This window comes from Falco cherrug, chromosome 13 (genome assembly GCF_023634085.1).
Source record: "Falco cherrug isolate bFalChe1 chromosome 13, bFalChe1.pri, whole genome shotgun sequence".
In the NCBI taxonomy this organism is placed as follows: Eukaryota; Metazoa; Chordata; class Aves; order Falconiformes; family Falconidae; genus Falco; species Falco cherrug.
This window is the reverse complement of record NC_073709.1, coordinates 23,270,215-23,287,493: the sequence shown is the minus strand read 5'-3', so window position 1 is coordinate 23,287,493 and position 17,279 is coordinate 23,270,215. Positions and strand designations below refer to the sequence as shown.

The window sequence follows — 17,279 nt, the reverse complement described above, 5'->3', positions numbered from 1 at the left end:
AGGATAAAAAAAGATGATTGTGGGTGCAGAGAAATATATTCCAGCAACAGACTTCGTTGTTGCAAAGTTCAGGCTGGGAATTTGCATATGGAAATTCTTTATGAAGGTACTCATATTAACAACCTGAATTGCACTCTTTAAGAGATTACAGCAGTTAGGGAGAGGTAAATGAGCTCTGTCAAAACAGGAACAGCTAAGTGATTCCCCAAAGCAGGATTGGGGCATGCACCGTGGCAGACTTCCTCCATATTCTGGCACTGGCTAGGGAAATTATAGAGGTGTTTCTCCTCTGCTTCAAAGCAGAGGGTCTGGCAGAAGCTCTTGTCCAAAGATGTGGAGTTTGAAAGAATTTGAGTCAAAGCTGTGTTGATGCAAATTATTTAAAAAAAAAAAAAAAAGTTAAGGCTTTAGTTCAGACACCACCGAACCACCTCCAGTTTCCCAGGTTCAAAGGCAGGGGAGATGTCCTTTCAACAGCCTCTGAGCATCAGAGAGACTTTAGGAGGAGCAGAGCGTGGGCAGGAGGGCTGACCCATGGGGTCACCTGCAGCAGAGGGCTTGTGCCCAAGATGCATCTTCCTGTCAAAGCAGCTACCTCTGTGCCATGTAGCCACATTTCTGGGAGCCTCAGCAAGACTGTGGCTCTTCTCCAAACAAACATGTTGCCATAAGGCAGCTGTTTCTTCCCCATTCAAGCAGAATCTGCATGTCCCACAGACGTCAGGTCCCAGTACAAATACAAGGACAAATGAACAGTCAGAGAAGACCATTTAGCTACACACAGGGTTGGGCATGGAGGTCCTTTGTACTGTGCAGATTTGGCTGTCACCAAACAGTTCCAAATATTTGCCGTTCCTTGTAGGTATCAGAAGCTGCATACAGATTTACCTACAGAAGGTTCACACACAGAACTCTGTGATCATTCTAATCTTCTCCCATTTTCATGGAAGGTTACATCTTGCAGACCTCTGCAGCACTGGCCTGAAAGAAGTACAGTGGGTCTGGCAAGCATCAATGGTTTAAAGCACTGCAGACAGCTGCTCTCACTGACCCCAAAACCTTTTCAATCCCACTTGATTTCTGTTTCTTCAGTTCAGCACTGTGAGGAAGATAAAATAACGACTCCATAGGTGTCCTGGTATGGTAATGGGCCATACCATAATGATCTCCTCTCATGAGCCTTGCCCAGGGGTCTGCCCCCATGCTGGGTTACTGATCTCACTGGAGGTATACCAGGGTGGGTTAGGTGCCCATCCTCTGCTCAGTCTGGCATGCTTTGCTTAAATTGACCATACTTCTTATGAAAGAGTGAAATTAGGATAAGAGAAGTCATAGAGCTTGTTTTTCCATGTAAGTAGTGTGAGCTGTAGAAAATGAACACTGGCAATGGATACAGTCAGTGAAGCTATATGGTTGTTATAGAAAGGAACAGCCCATTTTCTGGAATTGTAGAAACAGGCTCAGAAAGAAAAGACCTGATGGTGCCCCTGCAAGACCTAGAGTAAGTGCCGTTGCAGATGCTAGGAAAGAGATTTTTCACGCACAGGACACACCATATTTATTACGGACAGAGCAGACTGTCCCAGGGGGTGTGACTGCACTCTAAGGACAGGCCTAAAGCACTGTGGGCTGGCACTGCCCCACACTCCCAAACCTGCAGGGAGCTTACCTGAGATTCTTGCTTTTTCAACTCCTGCTTTTAAAAATTTCACCAGTGCTCTTGTGTGGTGTTTTATGCTCTAGGGCTGCAAAGAAGCATTCTCTGCTGTAAAAAAAGACCAGTCTGTTTAAATCTCTCCCACTCCCCAAAATGAATGAATATAAAGCATCACCAAATGACACTCCCTACTGCTGAATCCATCAGCACCCTTTGTGTTTCCACGGACATATTTTCCTTATAAAAACCAGTTCTGTCTTCTCCGCTGCTACATGAAAGGCTCAAACAAATGTCAGAAAACTGACTGACAGACTGTACAGGCAAAGCAGAGAACCTGAGTGTGTTCAGGGGCTGTCAAATGCACAAAGTAAACAAAAGAATAGATCTATGTAATTTTTCTTCACAAATCTCTTTCAACTACAACTCTTATTTTAGATGTTACCTGTGAAGGAAAGTGCAGCACAGTGTCAGTGTGTTTTAAATGTAAAAAGTCCCATTAGTTTTTGACAAATATGTTTCTCTGATAAACTTTATTATAACTATCAGAGGCACAAAGCCTAAACAACACTGTGTTTTTAGTAAATGAAAGTCACGGCTTCCTGAAACTACCACAACCATTTAACAACCATAACATGTTATTGTAATTCCCTGGTTTTGTCCTTCCTCAAAGCCTATCTCTGGGTCTTCCACCGAGTTCTCTGTTAGAGGCTCAGCAGCCTCTCTATCCCATGCACAACCAGGACAGAGCATTAGGATCTTCTGTGCTCTTTGCTCAGCTGCCATCTTCCTGCTTGGTGAGGTTGTGCTCACCAGATACAAATCTCTGGGTGAAGCGTATTCAGGTTTTGAAGAAATCACCACCACCATGGATGACAAAGTTTACACAGCTCCCTGCTGCAACACAGGCTGCCTGCAGGGCTGACAGAGCCATCCTCCTAAACTGGGATTTACTCTCCTGCCCTGCCAGGGACTCTCAATCCAAGGGAGCAAGAGAAAGAGTTGCATATGCAGGTTAGATTTTAAATCTCTCTTTATGACAGCATGATGCAGCTGCGTGCTGCAAGCACGCCTGACAGACGTTGGACCCACGGGAGGATCAGCTGTGAAAAGCCTTTCCTGGGATATTTTTGCTCCTTTTACTTCATTCTCTGCATTTCTTCTAACTCCTGGCGAGGGTAATTTTCCTCAGCCAAAAAGCAGACAAAAGAGGGAAATAAATGGAAGACAGAGGCACGCTGCAGCGAGTGGGCAGCCTGACCACAGGTGGGCACAGGGCATGTAAGCAGCACAAAGCAGCTTATTTCACAAGAGGCAGGGAAGGGAGAACAGGTTTTGCAAACGTCACAGGCCATAGCAGGCTCTGTCCAACCTCTGCCATGGGGCAGCTTTGCAGCAATCAAGCCAGGCAGGAGAGGAGCGCACCACACCTGGAAGCACCCAAGGGAAGGCACCCAGGCAGGGCGAGCAGCTTTCCACAGGGTTTGTAACCTCCTGTGCAACTAATCCAATACAAATCACCAATGCCCCCGCAGCGCGGCTTTGCCATTTGCAAATGAGGAAAATGGAGTATAACATGAAGTGTTTGCACCCACAACCTTTTCCTTGGTAACCCACTGCCCACATGTGGCCCATACATCTCTGAGCTGAAAGAGGCAGAAAGCAGCTGCTGGGGAGGCTGGGCCATCCAGCCCCTGTCTGCTGGCACAAGCCCACATGCCCCACACACCCCAGTCCATCAGCCCATCAGCCCCTGTATGCCAGGGAGAAATGGCCCTGCTTCCCCCTCGGACCCTCCCGCCAGCCGGCGAGAACAGCGCTCCTTGGCCATGCGTGCCAGACAGCCACACTGATGGCCACCAGCACCTGGGTTTAGATGACTGCACTTGCAGCCCAGCTACGCTCAAAACATTGAGGTTTTCTATATTTGCAATTGGAGTATTCAAATTGTTTTCACTTTAAAGGTGAGGAGATCTACCTATTTTCATTTTATTTTGTGTTTTTCCGGTTCTACCTGGAATTGAGATTTATGTAACATGCAATCGAATATGTCAAGGTATCTGAAGGCTCAAAATGCACAATGCAATACTATAATATAGTTCTTTGTTATGCTAATTATTTCTTCCCAGCTGCTCCTGCAAGGAGTGCCAGCCCGACCTATCAAAGGGGAACAAAACCTCTAGGCGAGCTTTCTGCTGCAAGGTCCCTTACCTCTGTGCTCAAGGGGCTGGGGCTGCATCTCTTCCGGCACCTGTAAACCAAGCTAAGAGCTAAACCAAAACAATTTCATATTGCAGCTCCACTACCACTGGGAATATAAGCTAGGAATTAAAAAGTGATACCCTCTTGACAGTCAGGTTGCTATGATTTACATTTTTCTCTCAGGTCCCCTCCCCCTCCACATGCATCTTCTCAGCACTTCTGAGCAAAGGGGAAAAATGAGGCAGTGTGGGAAAACATCCAGTCAAACCTCAGAGGCTCCAACGAGGTTCTGATTTTGGCACCCACCAGGGCAGCGCTGTGTGATCAGGAAGGATTTTAGTGTGCGGGTGTCAGATTCATGACAGCCAGAAAATGCTGTGGTTGCATTATTTAAATTAAAATTAAGTTCCCAAATAATAACATTTTTTTAAAAGGTTTAATATATTTGAAACTAAAAGAATAAAATTATCGGCCTAGCTGCCTTTCTATTATTTATGTTGCTATTCAGTTAAAAAAGACTTTGTCTTGTCCCTGTGTTTCGAGAGCCTAGAAAGATATTTTATTGATAGCACATGGAAATATTCAAAGGGAAAAAGGAGCTTTGGCAGCTGGAAACATACTACTGGGGGCCACCGGCAGCTTGAGAGGCTCAGAAGACCACTGGGAATGTGGGGCAAGCTCGTTAGCTGAATTCCTTATTTATAATGGTCACTAGTGAAATACCTCAAAAGCTGACATTACACTGTCATCTTTAAGCCTCAGAATTAGCAAACGGGCACTTCAACGTGTGGATAAATTCATACAATAAAAAACCTTGTCTCAGCCTGCATGCCGAATAAGGAAAATGATCTGACAGTAGCTTATGCCCTACTCATATTTTAAGATTTTCTTCATGACTGTGATGACTATACAGGTTATTTTAAGGTTTCAGTATTGGAGCAATTCTTCAGTGAAGGTACGTTTCAGGATTGCATTAACACTACACACCTTGCTTCTCACAGCAAACACAAAATGAAATTTGCCACTATTACACTAATTAGCCTGCTGGTAAACCAGAATCCAATCTGTCACACAGAGGAAGGGGTCAAAGAGGAAAAAATATGTATTCAGCCTCCGCAGGTAGAATGTAGGCTGCTCAAGATTTAAAACTTAGTCAAAATGTATTTTCAGGATGATGATAATAATAATAATTATTATAATATTAATAGAAACTGAGAAATGTAGGTCACTTTGGTCATACTTGTTGAGACTCACAGAAGATAAATTTGAGGAAAACATAATACTGAAAGTACATTACATTTTCAGGGTAGCAACACTTAATGTATGTGCATTGTCTGATGATTTGTAATACAAAGGGCAATTGCATTTTGAGCCAAACCCACACTACTTTATTCAAAGGAATAAATGGCCCCATGGCAGCCATATGGCTAAGAGGATGTGGCTGGTAAGTGGGGTCTACTCACAGAAATAAGCACAGAGGATTTCACCCTGAAAGAGCAATGGATGGAGGCAAATAAAGAAAAAAAATTACAAGGGCTTTTAGGGTCAATGAAGGAATGGAGCACAGGTTTGACATATATACTGAGAGATGGAAACAATTTTGGAGTCAAGAATAAAATGGGATTTGAAAATAATCTGCTGCTCGACTCCAACTCCCACTGACAGAGGCTTTCCCTAACTAAATGGGTAAATACAGAGTAGCCGGTCCCACATGGCATCAGGTGGAGGAGTTAGATTACCATTTGAAACTTGTTCTGATTAAGAAAATGAGGCAACCAACAATAACCAAAGGTGCAGATAGTCAGCTGATATAACCAGGCACAACTTCTCCAAGAATCAATGCCACAGCAGCATCTCATGCCAGCTGAGGGTCTGATCACCCGTCATCCAGCTGCAAAGCTTCTGAAATATCAGCCAGCAAACTGCCAGAGGGCATTTGGCACCAGTCATAATCCACAAGTGAAAACGCTGTATTAGAAACATAAGGCAGGGAGAGGACAGTGGAAGTGATGTTGTGGGGTCCCTCTGAGCTTGCTGGGGCCGTGCAGCTGTGACAGTTTCTAGTGGAGGAGGCACAGTCACCAACTGCTGCCATGCTGTCACCCTCCTTTGCAATGGCCAGGGCCTTTATTTGTTTCAGGAGGCAGACACAGCCCCCAGTACAGAAAGATGAGCCTGAAGGGGGTATTCCACAGGGAAAATAGCATTGCAGGAGGTAGCACTAAATGGACCGACCTTGAGCAGACAGACCATTTATCTCCTTTCTGCAATCCCAGTATGACAGATTAGATGCTCTCTGCAGTAAATTGGAAAATGATGCTGCGTTAATTGAGAATAATTACTAGCCATAGAAGACAAGTTATTTGTCAAATTCAGTATCTCCCTGTTTTGGGGTTTGTGTTGGGGTTTAGATTTTCTTGCTCGTCACACGTACTTCTGAGTGCACACAGACCACCCATCTGTGACTTCTCCTCACGCTCCCTGCATTCCTCAGAGGGGGAACTTGAACACAGAGATTAGAAGAAGTTAATGCACTTGCCTACCTGGCCTTTCAGCTGGATCTGGTGAGAAAGCTTTGCATACCCTTCAGTCTGCACAACATTTGCAAAGCTGAGGAACTGAAACTCCACCTTCCCCAATCTGCATTCACTTCCTTGCTATGACTTAAAGACTAGGGAGAGGAACAAGGGGCCAACTACAGCCCCAAGGGCAAATGTTTTCACATGATTACTCCCCTGGAGTTTAACCTAACCCTCCACACCTGACCCCGGGCCCCCTGACATGGAAAGCCACTGACCCTCGATGGTGAATTCAGTCTGGTCTTACAGCCACAGCTGCTTTGCTTCATGCTTTCTGTGGAGAGCCTACAGGAGTGAAGGTCTTGTCCTAACAGCCCTCAGCCCCAGGGCTGGTTTGCATTCAGTTCCCCAGTGCAGACCCGGCTGGCCGGGTACACCTCATATTAGCAGCCTTAAACTGCGCAGGATTAACTGCTGCAAAGGCACTCGGCGCCCTGCCACGGCTGTGTTTACATTAGAGAAAATGGACCTCACAGAGACAGTTTGCAAACACCACAAGACGAACTTTTGTAAACTCCCTTGGTTTAGTCATCTTTCCCCATCTGTCAGAGAAGTTAAAGCGAGATTGAAAAAACACAGGAAATTACTGTGTATTCCAAGTAGTCGTGACTGAGCGGCTTGGCTGTTACATGGGATGCCTTGTGGAAGATTCACATTGCCTAACATTTCCAGCAAGATCCTCTGCAGCACTTCCCTGGCTACGATCTTTTAGCAGGCTCTGCACACCCTGCCAGGAAAAGCCTCTGGGGTGCCTTGTGCAGCTGCAGAAAAACTCATCCCAGCACTGAGGAGCCCAGAAGGTTACCTCCAGGAAGCAAGGGCAGCCCCTTTCTTCGAGGTTGCAAAGCCAAGTGACAGGCAATGAAAAAGCTTAGGTCCCTTTGGGAGGCTTCCATGTGAGAGTTACGGTCACTGACTAAAACGCCAGATGCAATCCTTTACCCCACAGCAGCCTAAACCTTTATCTGATGTGACTGACTGGCTCTTTTTGTGATAAAACTTAAGAAACTTCTTTTATCAAGGTTCCTGGCAGAAATAAACAGCAACTGCATTTGCTACACCTCTGGCTATAGCCTGTATCTCAAGAAGGCAGTAAAAGGGCATGAGTCGAACACAGGCTAGAAATCACCTTCACGTCTCTGCTTTGGCCATAGCCCTTTCATCACCAGCTCACTACCATAGTGGCAAGATCTGAGCTACCAGCAGCTGGAAAGGCCATTTAGCTGGGTGGGTCACAACTGGCATGGGCATCCAGAAGGGCCACAAAGCAGCCAAGACACGTTGCACCCTGGTTAGTTTAAATTCCCATTTAGCTCATGCTGCACCTCTGAACCAGCTCCCTGCTTCCCCTGTGGCAAACCCAAAGGGCGTGCCATCCAGTGTACCATGCCAGTGGCATGTCGTCACCTGCAGCGAGAGGACAGACGATAGATGAGAGGCATAAAAGGAGGATGAAGGGCACACAGGAAGATGAAATGTGAGAAAACGTCTCTTTGTCACAACTTTACTTTGGGGTGTAAGACCTTCAGGACTGAAAGCAGCACTTCATTTCTGCATCTCAGCCAGCGTTTGTTTTCTCTGCGGAGCCAGCTGCTATGCTGGCATTGCAGATCAGTGCCAGCTGAGGCCATTTGACTGCCGGTTTAAATAACCCTGTTAAGCTGTTTCAACAGATTAGCTAATCCAGTAAAAACAGTAAAATTTGACCAAAACTATTAAGAATATATGACACACATTGATATTATGCTGAGTGTTTTGAAAAAGGAACATCGTTTTTTCAACTCAAATGAACTATGCATATCCAAGGGAAATGTATTACCTGGTGGAAAGCGACTCTGAAGATAAAATGACACCTGCTCCTAGCGACAGTAAAATAGACCTGACAACATAAACATCTTTTCCTGTTGCTGTTTTCCATGTATTATTGAAGTATCATTATTAGCCTGCTGAAAGGCACAGTACTTTATAGTCCTACACTCTAGGAGCAAAGCATCTTATGATAAAAACAGCTGTCCTAGAGAGAAGCTCTTCTGTCCAGTTCTTCCAGGCAAGTAGGCCAGGATCAAGTGCGGGAGCGTTCATTTAGCAGGTGTGTATGGGATGTACAGATGAAAGGCATTAGTATAATCTTGGAAAAGAACTATTTCTTGAGAATCTGTGATACTAGCAAAACGTCCTTAGTACTGGAGTGTGTAATGGGGAAAAGGCCTATCAGGTTTACACTTTTCATATGCCATAAATCAAACCAAATTTAAACCATGAAATCTATTCAGCCCAGCCCAGGCTGGAAATCCTATCAAGGTCTATTTTATTCCTGGCAACTGGACAAAGGTGTTTCCAACTCCCTTTTCTAACATGAAATACCTTCGTCTCTTTTGAAGCAAACAGGATAATTCAGTGGACTCCCGAGTCCCATACATCTACTTTCAGTATTTGCTATTATTTTGTGAGGCAGGGTCTAGAGAAAGGCATAAAAGACCACTTATCCTTAGGCCCACCTTCATTAAATGACATTTCATCTCTTACAGATCCTGATGACACTCAGTAACACTGTCCAGAGCGCTAACAGGTTAACTTCTAGGTGTCTCTGGAACTAAATAAGCTGGTAGAGAGGCCAGAATAGAGAGAGAGTTGTCCCACACATCACCTCAGTGCAAATTCAGCTCAGAAGACTCTGCAATGGGTTTTATGTGCAGGCTTGTTCTTGAAGACCCAGGAGCCCCTTTCAGCCACCCCAAAAGTGTTAGCTGATTTGCCATTTGAGCAGCATTTGGCCAGGCGTTTTCCTTGGCTATCTGTGCAAGTCCACGGAGAAGTCTGTTGCTTCTCGGTGCACCTTCAGACTGTCCTAATGGCCCCCGAAACCCCGCGAAGGCTGAGCTCTGTCCTGGACTCAGCTGGAGGTGCACAGTCAGCTGCAGTGCAACTTCTTCAGCAGTGAGCAGCTTGATTACATGGCATTTCCTTGGGTAAGGGAGAGGAACATGGGCGAAAGGACCCAGTAGCCATTGGAGATGTAAAATTAAAATGAAATTTGGTCATTTTAATAAATATATATCAAGGAAATTTCACTTTACTACAACACCACATTAGTATACAAGCATCTAATATTTAAGCTTAAAACATCAAGTGTTTTATCAAATATTGGAAAAGAGCAGACATTACTAGACTATCTGGGTTAACACAAGAAAAATCAGGTTTTTTAAAAAATTGGTCCTTGTGGACAAATGTCTAAATGACGATCCTACTCATACACTGTATGAATGAGATCTATATTTAATATTATTATTATTAATAAAAAAGCCTCTGTCTTGGAGAAATCAGGTGGGACTTATACTTCATTTGTCATTCTTCACAATGATAACCCTTACAAACTTATCGGTTCCAACTCACCTGACTGCATAAAGGTTATCATTGATCTCTGTCCTACTCTCCTTGTGGTCACTTTGGCTGGGAAGGTGGGGGCAGCTTTTTCCTGTGACCACTGGGCTTAATCATCGAAACCGTCCAATTTGCAAACGAGACTGTGGGGTGCACGCACTATCCAAAATAGCCATGGCCCAGGAAGACCCAGGCCAAACCCATGAAACCCAGAGCAGGTCTCTGACCCAGAGACCTGGCTGACTCCAGCACCAAGCTGGGGCAGCCCACGGGGGTGGCCCTCTTGGGGACCCTTGTGCCCTGCACCAAGCTGGCTGCTCCCCCAGCAGAGGTGAATTTCGCCCTTTGGACAAGAATCAAGTGGAGAAGATGTCTCTTGAGTGCATGATGCTGTGGGAACAGACAGCTATTATGAGTCAGCCGTGGCTTGGATGTGGCTGTTTTACCAAGCACATCCTGCCAGTTGTTACAGGGACTGTGGGAACCAATTAATTTGGTGGATCTAATACTCACAATACTCTCGGTCCAACCTGGCTGATGTCTTCTGGGCATTTTAAACAGCACATTTTTGCAAACGGTCTACCTAGGGATGACTAAATGTTGTCCTTAGCCACTGAAATCTCAGCTCATTTCTCCAAAATGTTCTTTTTTAAAATTAAACTCCTTACATTCATTCAGATAAAATTGTGTTTATCACCACATTATTGATTAACATTGTGCTTTTTGCTTTCTTTTCTTGTCTTTTTTAAATCAACGGCAAAAGTCATAGAAAACTCCCGCATGCTTTTGCAATCTAAAGGAGAGAAATTATGCGAAACAGAATAAAGTATAAAACATGCCACTGGTTCATGAACTTCATTATACGAAGAGGGAAAAAAAAGAGCCCCAGCAACAGACAGTTGCCATAGAAACACTCAAGCATCGAATGCTTGTTTACAAGAGACATCTCTCTATTGTTTCTTCAATCCCTTCCGAAGGATGGCAAATCAAAAAGCAATTGAGCATCAAAAAGGAAGAACAGAGATGTTTGAATAGGAAGTTGAACTCAGTACTTCAAAGGTTAAAGGTTTCTAATAATATTGATCCACCCTGTGGGTTGGGTGGGGTTTTTTTTCTCTCTGTTTAGGTTAAATCCCTGCTGTATCACTGATTCATACTTAATTTTCACGCTGGCAAAAATTAAGACAAAAAGTAAGGCACCAAAAAAAAAACCTGCCCTGTATAAACAACAAGCCTCATTAGTTATTACAGCCGAGGTGAAAACATGCAAGTACTTGAGCTGCATGTGTTGTTTCTGGTTAAGATCCCATAAACAGGTTATTTCTTTATGCAATGTCCTATTTTGTCAGTTGAACAAGACGTTGAATCCAGGAATTCAAAAGTATCAGTACAAAAGATAAGGATGGTTTACTCCCAGTCCACGAAGACAGTCCTTTGTCAGAACAAATACTGAGTTATGAGGCGCACATCACCCTTGCTGGTAGTATCAATTTGTTTACCAGACTTCTAATTCCTTGGTAAACATAACAGAGGTTCTTCTTAATTAATGGCAGACTTCTTGGGGGCGGGGATATATAAAACGATATGTTTTCCCCATCTGGCTGATTGGTATTTTCAGTAATGAAACCTACACCATAGCTGTACAGACTATAGTGCTAAGCAGTAACGCAACTGCGTTCTTTATGAAGTCTCCGTATTTATAAATAGCCCGCTGATGGAGATCATAGAGATGCTTTACGCAATCTGCTCGCCAGTCATTTGAGACTATACATAACGTTTGTGGCATGATTGTTTCGTTTGTAGAAAACTATAAAAAATCCATTCAAAATAAAAATTTGATAGACAAATGAACATGCTGCGCATGCTTCAACAGAGCAAGAAAGATGCCTCATATTTTACTTCCTTTGCTGCAGCACATTTTATTACTTGGTAGAGATTCCTTTTTCCTTAAGGATTTTTTCCAAGATTCACTTACGGTGCTCTTGTCATTACATCCAGTCTCAAAATAGTCATAAAATTTGCCTTTACATTCGAGAGCATGGGTGCCTCTTACAGGTTCACAGTTTAGGGCGATGCCCTCTCGCTCGGGTTCATTACCTCCTTTATCGTCATTAAATTTTGCCTTTTCCTGATTACTGTAAGACCTGGTATTAGTGATGAATATTTCATTAGCAGGTATCTGGTCATCACTCCTGTAGGAAGGGGCACTGCCAATGTCATAATCCACCTGCTGGGAACAGCTTGGCAAAGAAATGGAGGGGGGGGAGGAGGAGGAAGAGGAGGAGGAGGAGGAAGAGGAAGAGGAGGAAGTATTTTCTGCACTAGCATTAACAGAGTAGGGTAGATTTAAATAGTGACTGCCACACTCTTGATAGAAGCAGCATGTGTGGAGCTTCTCATACTCTTCCTTTGCCATCCGAAGGCGTTTTCTGTATGGACAGTCCTGAGGCACAAACCACTCTTGTGGCGAGGTGCCACTGAAGGAGCAGGCGGAGAAGCACCAGTTGTTCTGCATGATGATCTCTCCGTGGATTCTCTTCATTAGATTGTTGATGAGGACGGATCTCCGCAGGTAGACTTCAGGATCATCAATGAATTTCAGCTTTTCCAAAGACATGTAAAGAATATGGGCCCGCTCCTCAAACACGGAGATTGTCTGAAAATGCAAGACAGAAGATACAGAACTGAAGGCAACCGGTTTTGTTCCAAGCAAGAAGAAAGAAAATGAAGCAAAGTATTCCCCCTGTGCCACTAGTTATTCTCTTTCTAAGGCGCCAAAATCTGGCTTTTCATTTTGCACCCCCATGTAGCCGGGGACCCGCTTTTGCTTGGCCACAGCATTCACCCAGGTTTAGGAGGTGAGGAGCTGAGCACTACACCACAGAGGCAACTGCAGGGCACGAAGCCGGAATGGCAGAGTAAAATCCAGACGCACAGATCTGGCTCTGTTGGCATGTGGGGTTAGAACATAAAATTGTTGTGCAGTTTTGCTCCAGTGATAGCTAGGAGCTTTTTGATGTAAATGGAGCCAATTCCATCGCCCCCGTGGGGCTTCTACAAAGCTCTAAAGCAAAGCGAAGGTCCCCTCCTGAAGCCTCAAAGTTTGCAAGACACAGCCAGCAGCCATCACCTCACACAGCAAGTGTCCAAGCATTTCATCCACTGCCAGGGGAAGAGGCCCTCCAGCGAGGAGGTCTCCATTTGCCAAGCTCCCTTACACTGCTCTTGTGTATGAAAGCACATGCAGGGAGGGAGGCAGGGAGAAACCCATCTCAAAGCATCACAGCATCTGGAGAGCAGCTGTTGGCCTGTGTACTACACCCTGTGCTCTACAGGACCGGTGGGAACGCAGATAGGCAGGGACAAGGTCAGGAAACGGAGAGAGGATAGGGATTTGCAGAAATCCTGGCTGGACGCCCATAGATTTGTTCTCCCTTCCATGGTCCTTCCAGGGCTCCCTTTCTCAGCACTGGCAGCACGAGCAGGTTACTGCCCCCGGGAGGCCCCAGATTCTGTGCTGTAATCGCTACCCTGGGAATCAAAATAAGAGAGGGGGCAATGCATGCTACTGTAAGCACTATTAACTGATTTTCATTTTTAGTAAGAATTTGGTTTGCGTAGGAGGAGAGCAGCACAGCACAAAGAGAGACTGCTCTAAATCCCCCCCATCTGTGGCTTGATCATTCTTCCCTTTCCCACATGGTTACAGCATTTTTGCAGAGTGGAAGTCGTAGCTATGAGGACTGAAAGAGCTTAAAGCACAGCTGCTTTTCACATCCATTCAGCTCTCCCCAGCCCTCTAGCTCTTTCCACAGCCTGGTCCTGTCTGCAGGGCTTAGAAGCAGCACAGTGCCTCGTAAAAACAAAAATTGGCCGTCTTTTCATGTGAGTTCACAGCTGAAGCTCTTCTTTGTTAGAGAGAGTAATTTTCTATAATAAATGACTCATTTTAAATTATATTAAGCCTATAGGTTAATTTGCGTCCTTTATACCTGCTGCAGCAACAGTCAGTGAAGCCATAAAAGCCTGGAGCAAACCAGTAAGCCTTGAACTGTGATCCTTCTGGAGATACAACCCGGAGGGCCACCAGTAGGAACAAGTTGTCAAAGGCTTTCTACTACAGATGTTTGCCAGCAACCCTCCAGAGAGACGCTCTAGGCCCTACAGTCTCACACTCGCTATGGGACAAGTAATGTCAGAACATAACTCTTTCTTTACTGGACAGCAGAGGTATAAAAAAGTGTATAAGAAATTCAAAGAAACTTGGTGGGCATCCTCCCTGCCCCAGAGCTCAGCACTGCAAAGCAGAGAATGTATTTGTGCCAAACGGAAGAAACGGGTGACCCAGGGCTTGTGACATGGTACACCTCTACAACAGCACAAAACAATGTTGAGGACAGGTCTGTTTTACCAATACCTCTACAACTGGCTTTTATGCTGTAAGAAAGGGATAACCAACTATTCTTCCCCTTTGCAAGGGAAATAGTCACTGATACAAAAATCCAACTATCTAGCCAAGAAAAAAAAAACAACCAACAACTGGCTGAAATCAGAGAGTGATGTGACATGTGGGAGACACACTCACTAACCAGAGCTCATTTCTCAACACCCTCAGTGCTATTTATTCATTGCTCTGGCAACAGACCAGACACCTTCTGGAATTAACGGTGGGGCAGTTTTTCACCTCCCTGGTCAGGTACTTATTCCCAGCCAACACTATTTGCAGCTGAAAATTCCTTTGGCTACTCTTAAGGTACTTGGGAAGCGAGCTCAGTGTTCCTGCTCGTTCCTCCTCTGCGGAAATCCCTCCAGGGAAATAGGATCCCACTGGGCAGACCTCCCTGCCCAGTGTCCCAGGTAGGGATGAGGCACTCAGCATTCCTTGCACCTTAGGCGGCTGCCTCTGCCACACAGGTAACGATCACCTCTGAACTCGCACCACATCTTGACCTGTTCTAGCTTTCTGTCTCGGGGGCCCTGGTGGCACTGTTGCCTACCATAAGCTGTGCTTTAATCAGATTATACTGTATCCTCTCCATTACCAATAGTATGTGGGTAGCACTGGGCTGCCACAGGCCGGGTACGATCCAGCAAGGTATAGATGGTGTCTCAAGGCACAGACTATCCTTAAGCGCATCACCCCAGGTGTTCCATCCCTTACAGGACTGAGCCCTTAATGAACGAGAGCGTACAATCACTCGTAAAAACCCCTTAGATTTCAATTTATGTATTCACTGGCCTGGGAAATGTTTGCTCTAATCCCTCCCCTGCCAGCTTTCATTTAAAAAAATACTCTTTCATTTACTAATCTGTCCTTTTGGAGTTATTAGCTTTTTAATAAACAGGATTAAATACTGAAGCAGCTCGCACTCACTTTCCAAGTCCTGTCTTTCTGGAGGATCTGTAACCCATTTGGGGTACATGGAACCTATTACTGTTTTCTCCCCTGGAAAGAGTTTTGAACGAGGTGGGGGGCGGGCGGGAAATCATAGGCCCTTTTTATTTATATTCTTCCTCTCTGCTGTTTGAATGTTGTTACGGAGCTGTTTCTGTAAGCATGTTCTAAAAACTAACTAAGGACAAAAAAATCTGGAGGGAAAAAAAAAAGTTATTCTCAGTGTTTCCATTTACAGTTGTTATAAATGAAGAAATGCCTCTGCTTCTTAAGCAATTTGATGACAATAAAACAATAAATGCGAACAAGTGACAACTATTTGTTTCTGCGCAAACAGCTGGATCATGCTCCTAATTTCAGCCGAGTATTTCAGCCTTCTGGAAATGGGTCAATCGAGTGTTACTAAGCATCTGAAACTCGGAGTAAAAATAATGACTATGAGAAAACATACTTTATGTGTACAGCTGCTGAGTGGTGGATGAAAATCCTCTTCTTCCACATATTTCCTTTTAAAGTATGTGATCTTGGAAGTTGTTACAGGATTTGAAATTCCCCTGTAATGTGATCCTGCGGGTAATAAATCAGATATGACAAATGACATGCGGTTTGCCGGAGGTTCTCCAAACAAAATACTTTTCATTTCCCGTCGCGCTACGGGAGAACTCCACCGCATATTTTCACATTGGTTCGCAGCCACCAGAAAGGAGCCCCCACCTGACGGGCACGCTCCGCGCCGGCCCGGGCAGCCGAGGGCGAGTCACCGGGCGGCGCGGGGAGCGGCTGCGCCCCCAGGGCGCTCGGCTTCGGCAAAACTTTCGCTCCGGCACCGGGCGGCGGGCACCGGGCGGCAGCCTCCCGCGGCGCGTCCCCCGCCCCGGCCGCTGCGGCGCCCGGTGACCCCCGCGCACCTGCGGCCGCCCGGGCCGGCCCGCGGGAGCGCCCCCGCCCTCGGCCCGCGCCCCCGCCGCCGTCCCGCCGCCCCCATCGGCGCGGTGCCTACCTGCGGCGGGGGGCCCGGCGGCCGGCGGGGCGGCGGGGCCGGGGCGGCCGCAGCAGGGCGGCTCCCAGAGGGCGCGGTAGGCGGCGAGGTCGGCGGCTCCCTCGGCGGCGATGGGGCGGCCGAGCCGCTGCATGGGCAGCACCAGGGTCATCGCGGGCGCCAGCACCTGGAAGCGAAGCAGCGCGGTGAGCGCCCGGCACCCCGCCGCCCCCCCGCCCCGCCGCTCGGTGGCCCCGCGGCGTCGCACCGCTGTGGACGCGCACATAGCAAATACCCGCGGATACGTCTGGCACGGGCACACTCTCCCCCGCTTTCCTTCTTACGGCAGGAAAATGACCGGAGCCCTCTCCCACAAAGGGCGCGGGGTCCTCGGCCACGGGAGTTGCTGCGCGCCCCCCCGCCCCGCTCCCGCCGGCCCCCGCCCCCCGGCCCCGCTCCCGCCGGCCCCCGGCCCCGCTCACACACCGGCACGGATCCGCTCACTCGCTTCCCATTTTCTGCCGGCGGTGTTGGCACGGCGCGCTCGGCACCGACGGCCCTGCGAGCCTGTGTGCCTGCGTGTGCCTGCGGTGCGTGTCTCCGTGTGTGTGCGCGCCGCGGGGTGTGCGAGTGCGTGTGTGTGTGTGTGTGTGTGTGCGAGAGAGCGCGCCCAGCAGTTAGGGATCGCGTTTCTTTCTTCTTTCTTCCCTCCCAAACGAAGCAGACAGCAGAGACTTAGGTAGTTGTTTCCACTAGCCCCGATCGGACTGAACTGGATCTGCCTCCAGTCAAAACACTGCGAGACTAAGACAGAAAATTGGCTCCGGTTTCAAGCCGTGAGTTGCAGTCCCACCGGAGCCAAGCACAACATCGGCGGAGCGGGCGGAATATTAAGCAGGAGCGGGGACTGGAGGGCCAGCGCCAGGCTGCGAGCTGCCTCCTGCCGCGCCAGCAGGCGGGAGGGGAGGGGAGGGAAGGGAGCAAACTTTCCGCGAGGGGCTAGGGATGAGTTCATAGTCACCTATTTCTTGGCAGAGGAGCGCCGAACAATGCGCCCAGACGCGGCCCGGCCCCTCCCTCTCCTTCCTC

At 47.0% G+C, this 17,279-nt stretch overlaps 1 protein-coding gene across 2 annotated transcripts; it reads right to left on the bottom strand.

Annotated features, from left to right (window-relative positions):
- Positions 1 to 9,452: 9,452 nt before the first annotated feature.
- On the bottom strand, positions 9,453 to 16,817 carry SERTAD4 (SERTA domain containing 4). Of its 2 annotated transcripts, XM_055726131.1 has the most exons (4): positions 16,677 to 16,817; positions 16,212 to 16,377; positions 15,663 to 15,778; positions 9,453 to 12,472 (listed from the first exon to the last, which is right to left on the bottom strand). In XM_055726131.1, the coding sequence occupies exons 2-4, from the start codon at positions 16,360 to 16,362 to the stop codon at positions 11,705 to 11,707; spliced, it is 1,035 nt and encodes a 344-aa protein (XP_055582106.1). In that variant the 5' UTR covers positions 16,363 to 16,377; positions 16,677 to 16,817; the 3' UTR covers positions 9,453 to 11,704. The 2 variants fall into 2 exon arrangements, with proteins under 2 accessions (XP_055582106.1, XP_055582105.1); XM_055726130.1 differs by lacking the exon at positions 16,677 to 16,817 and having other exon boundaries at positions 16,212 to 16,634.
- Positions 16,818 to 17,279: the final 462 nt, after the last annotated feature.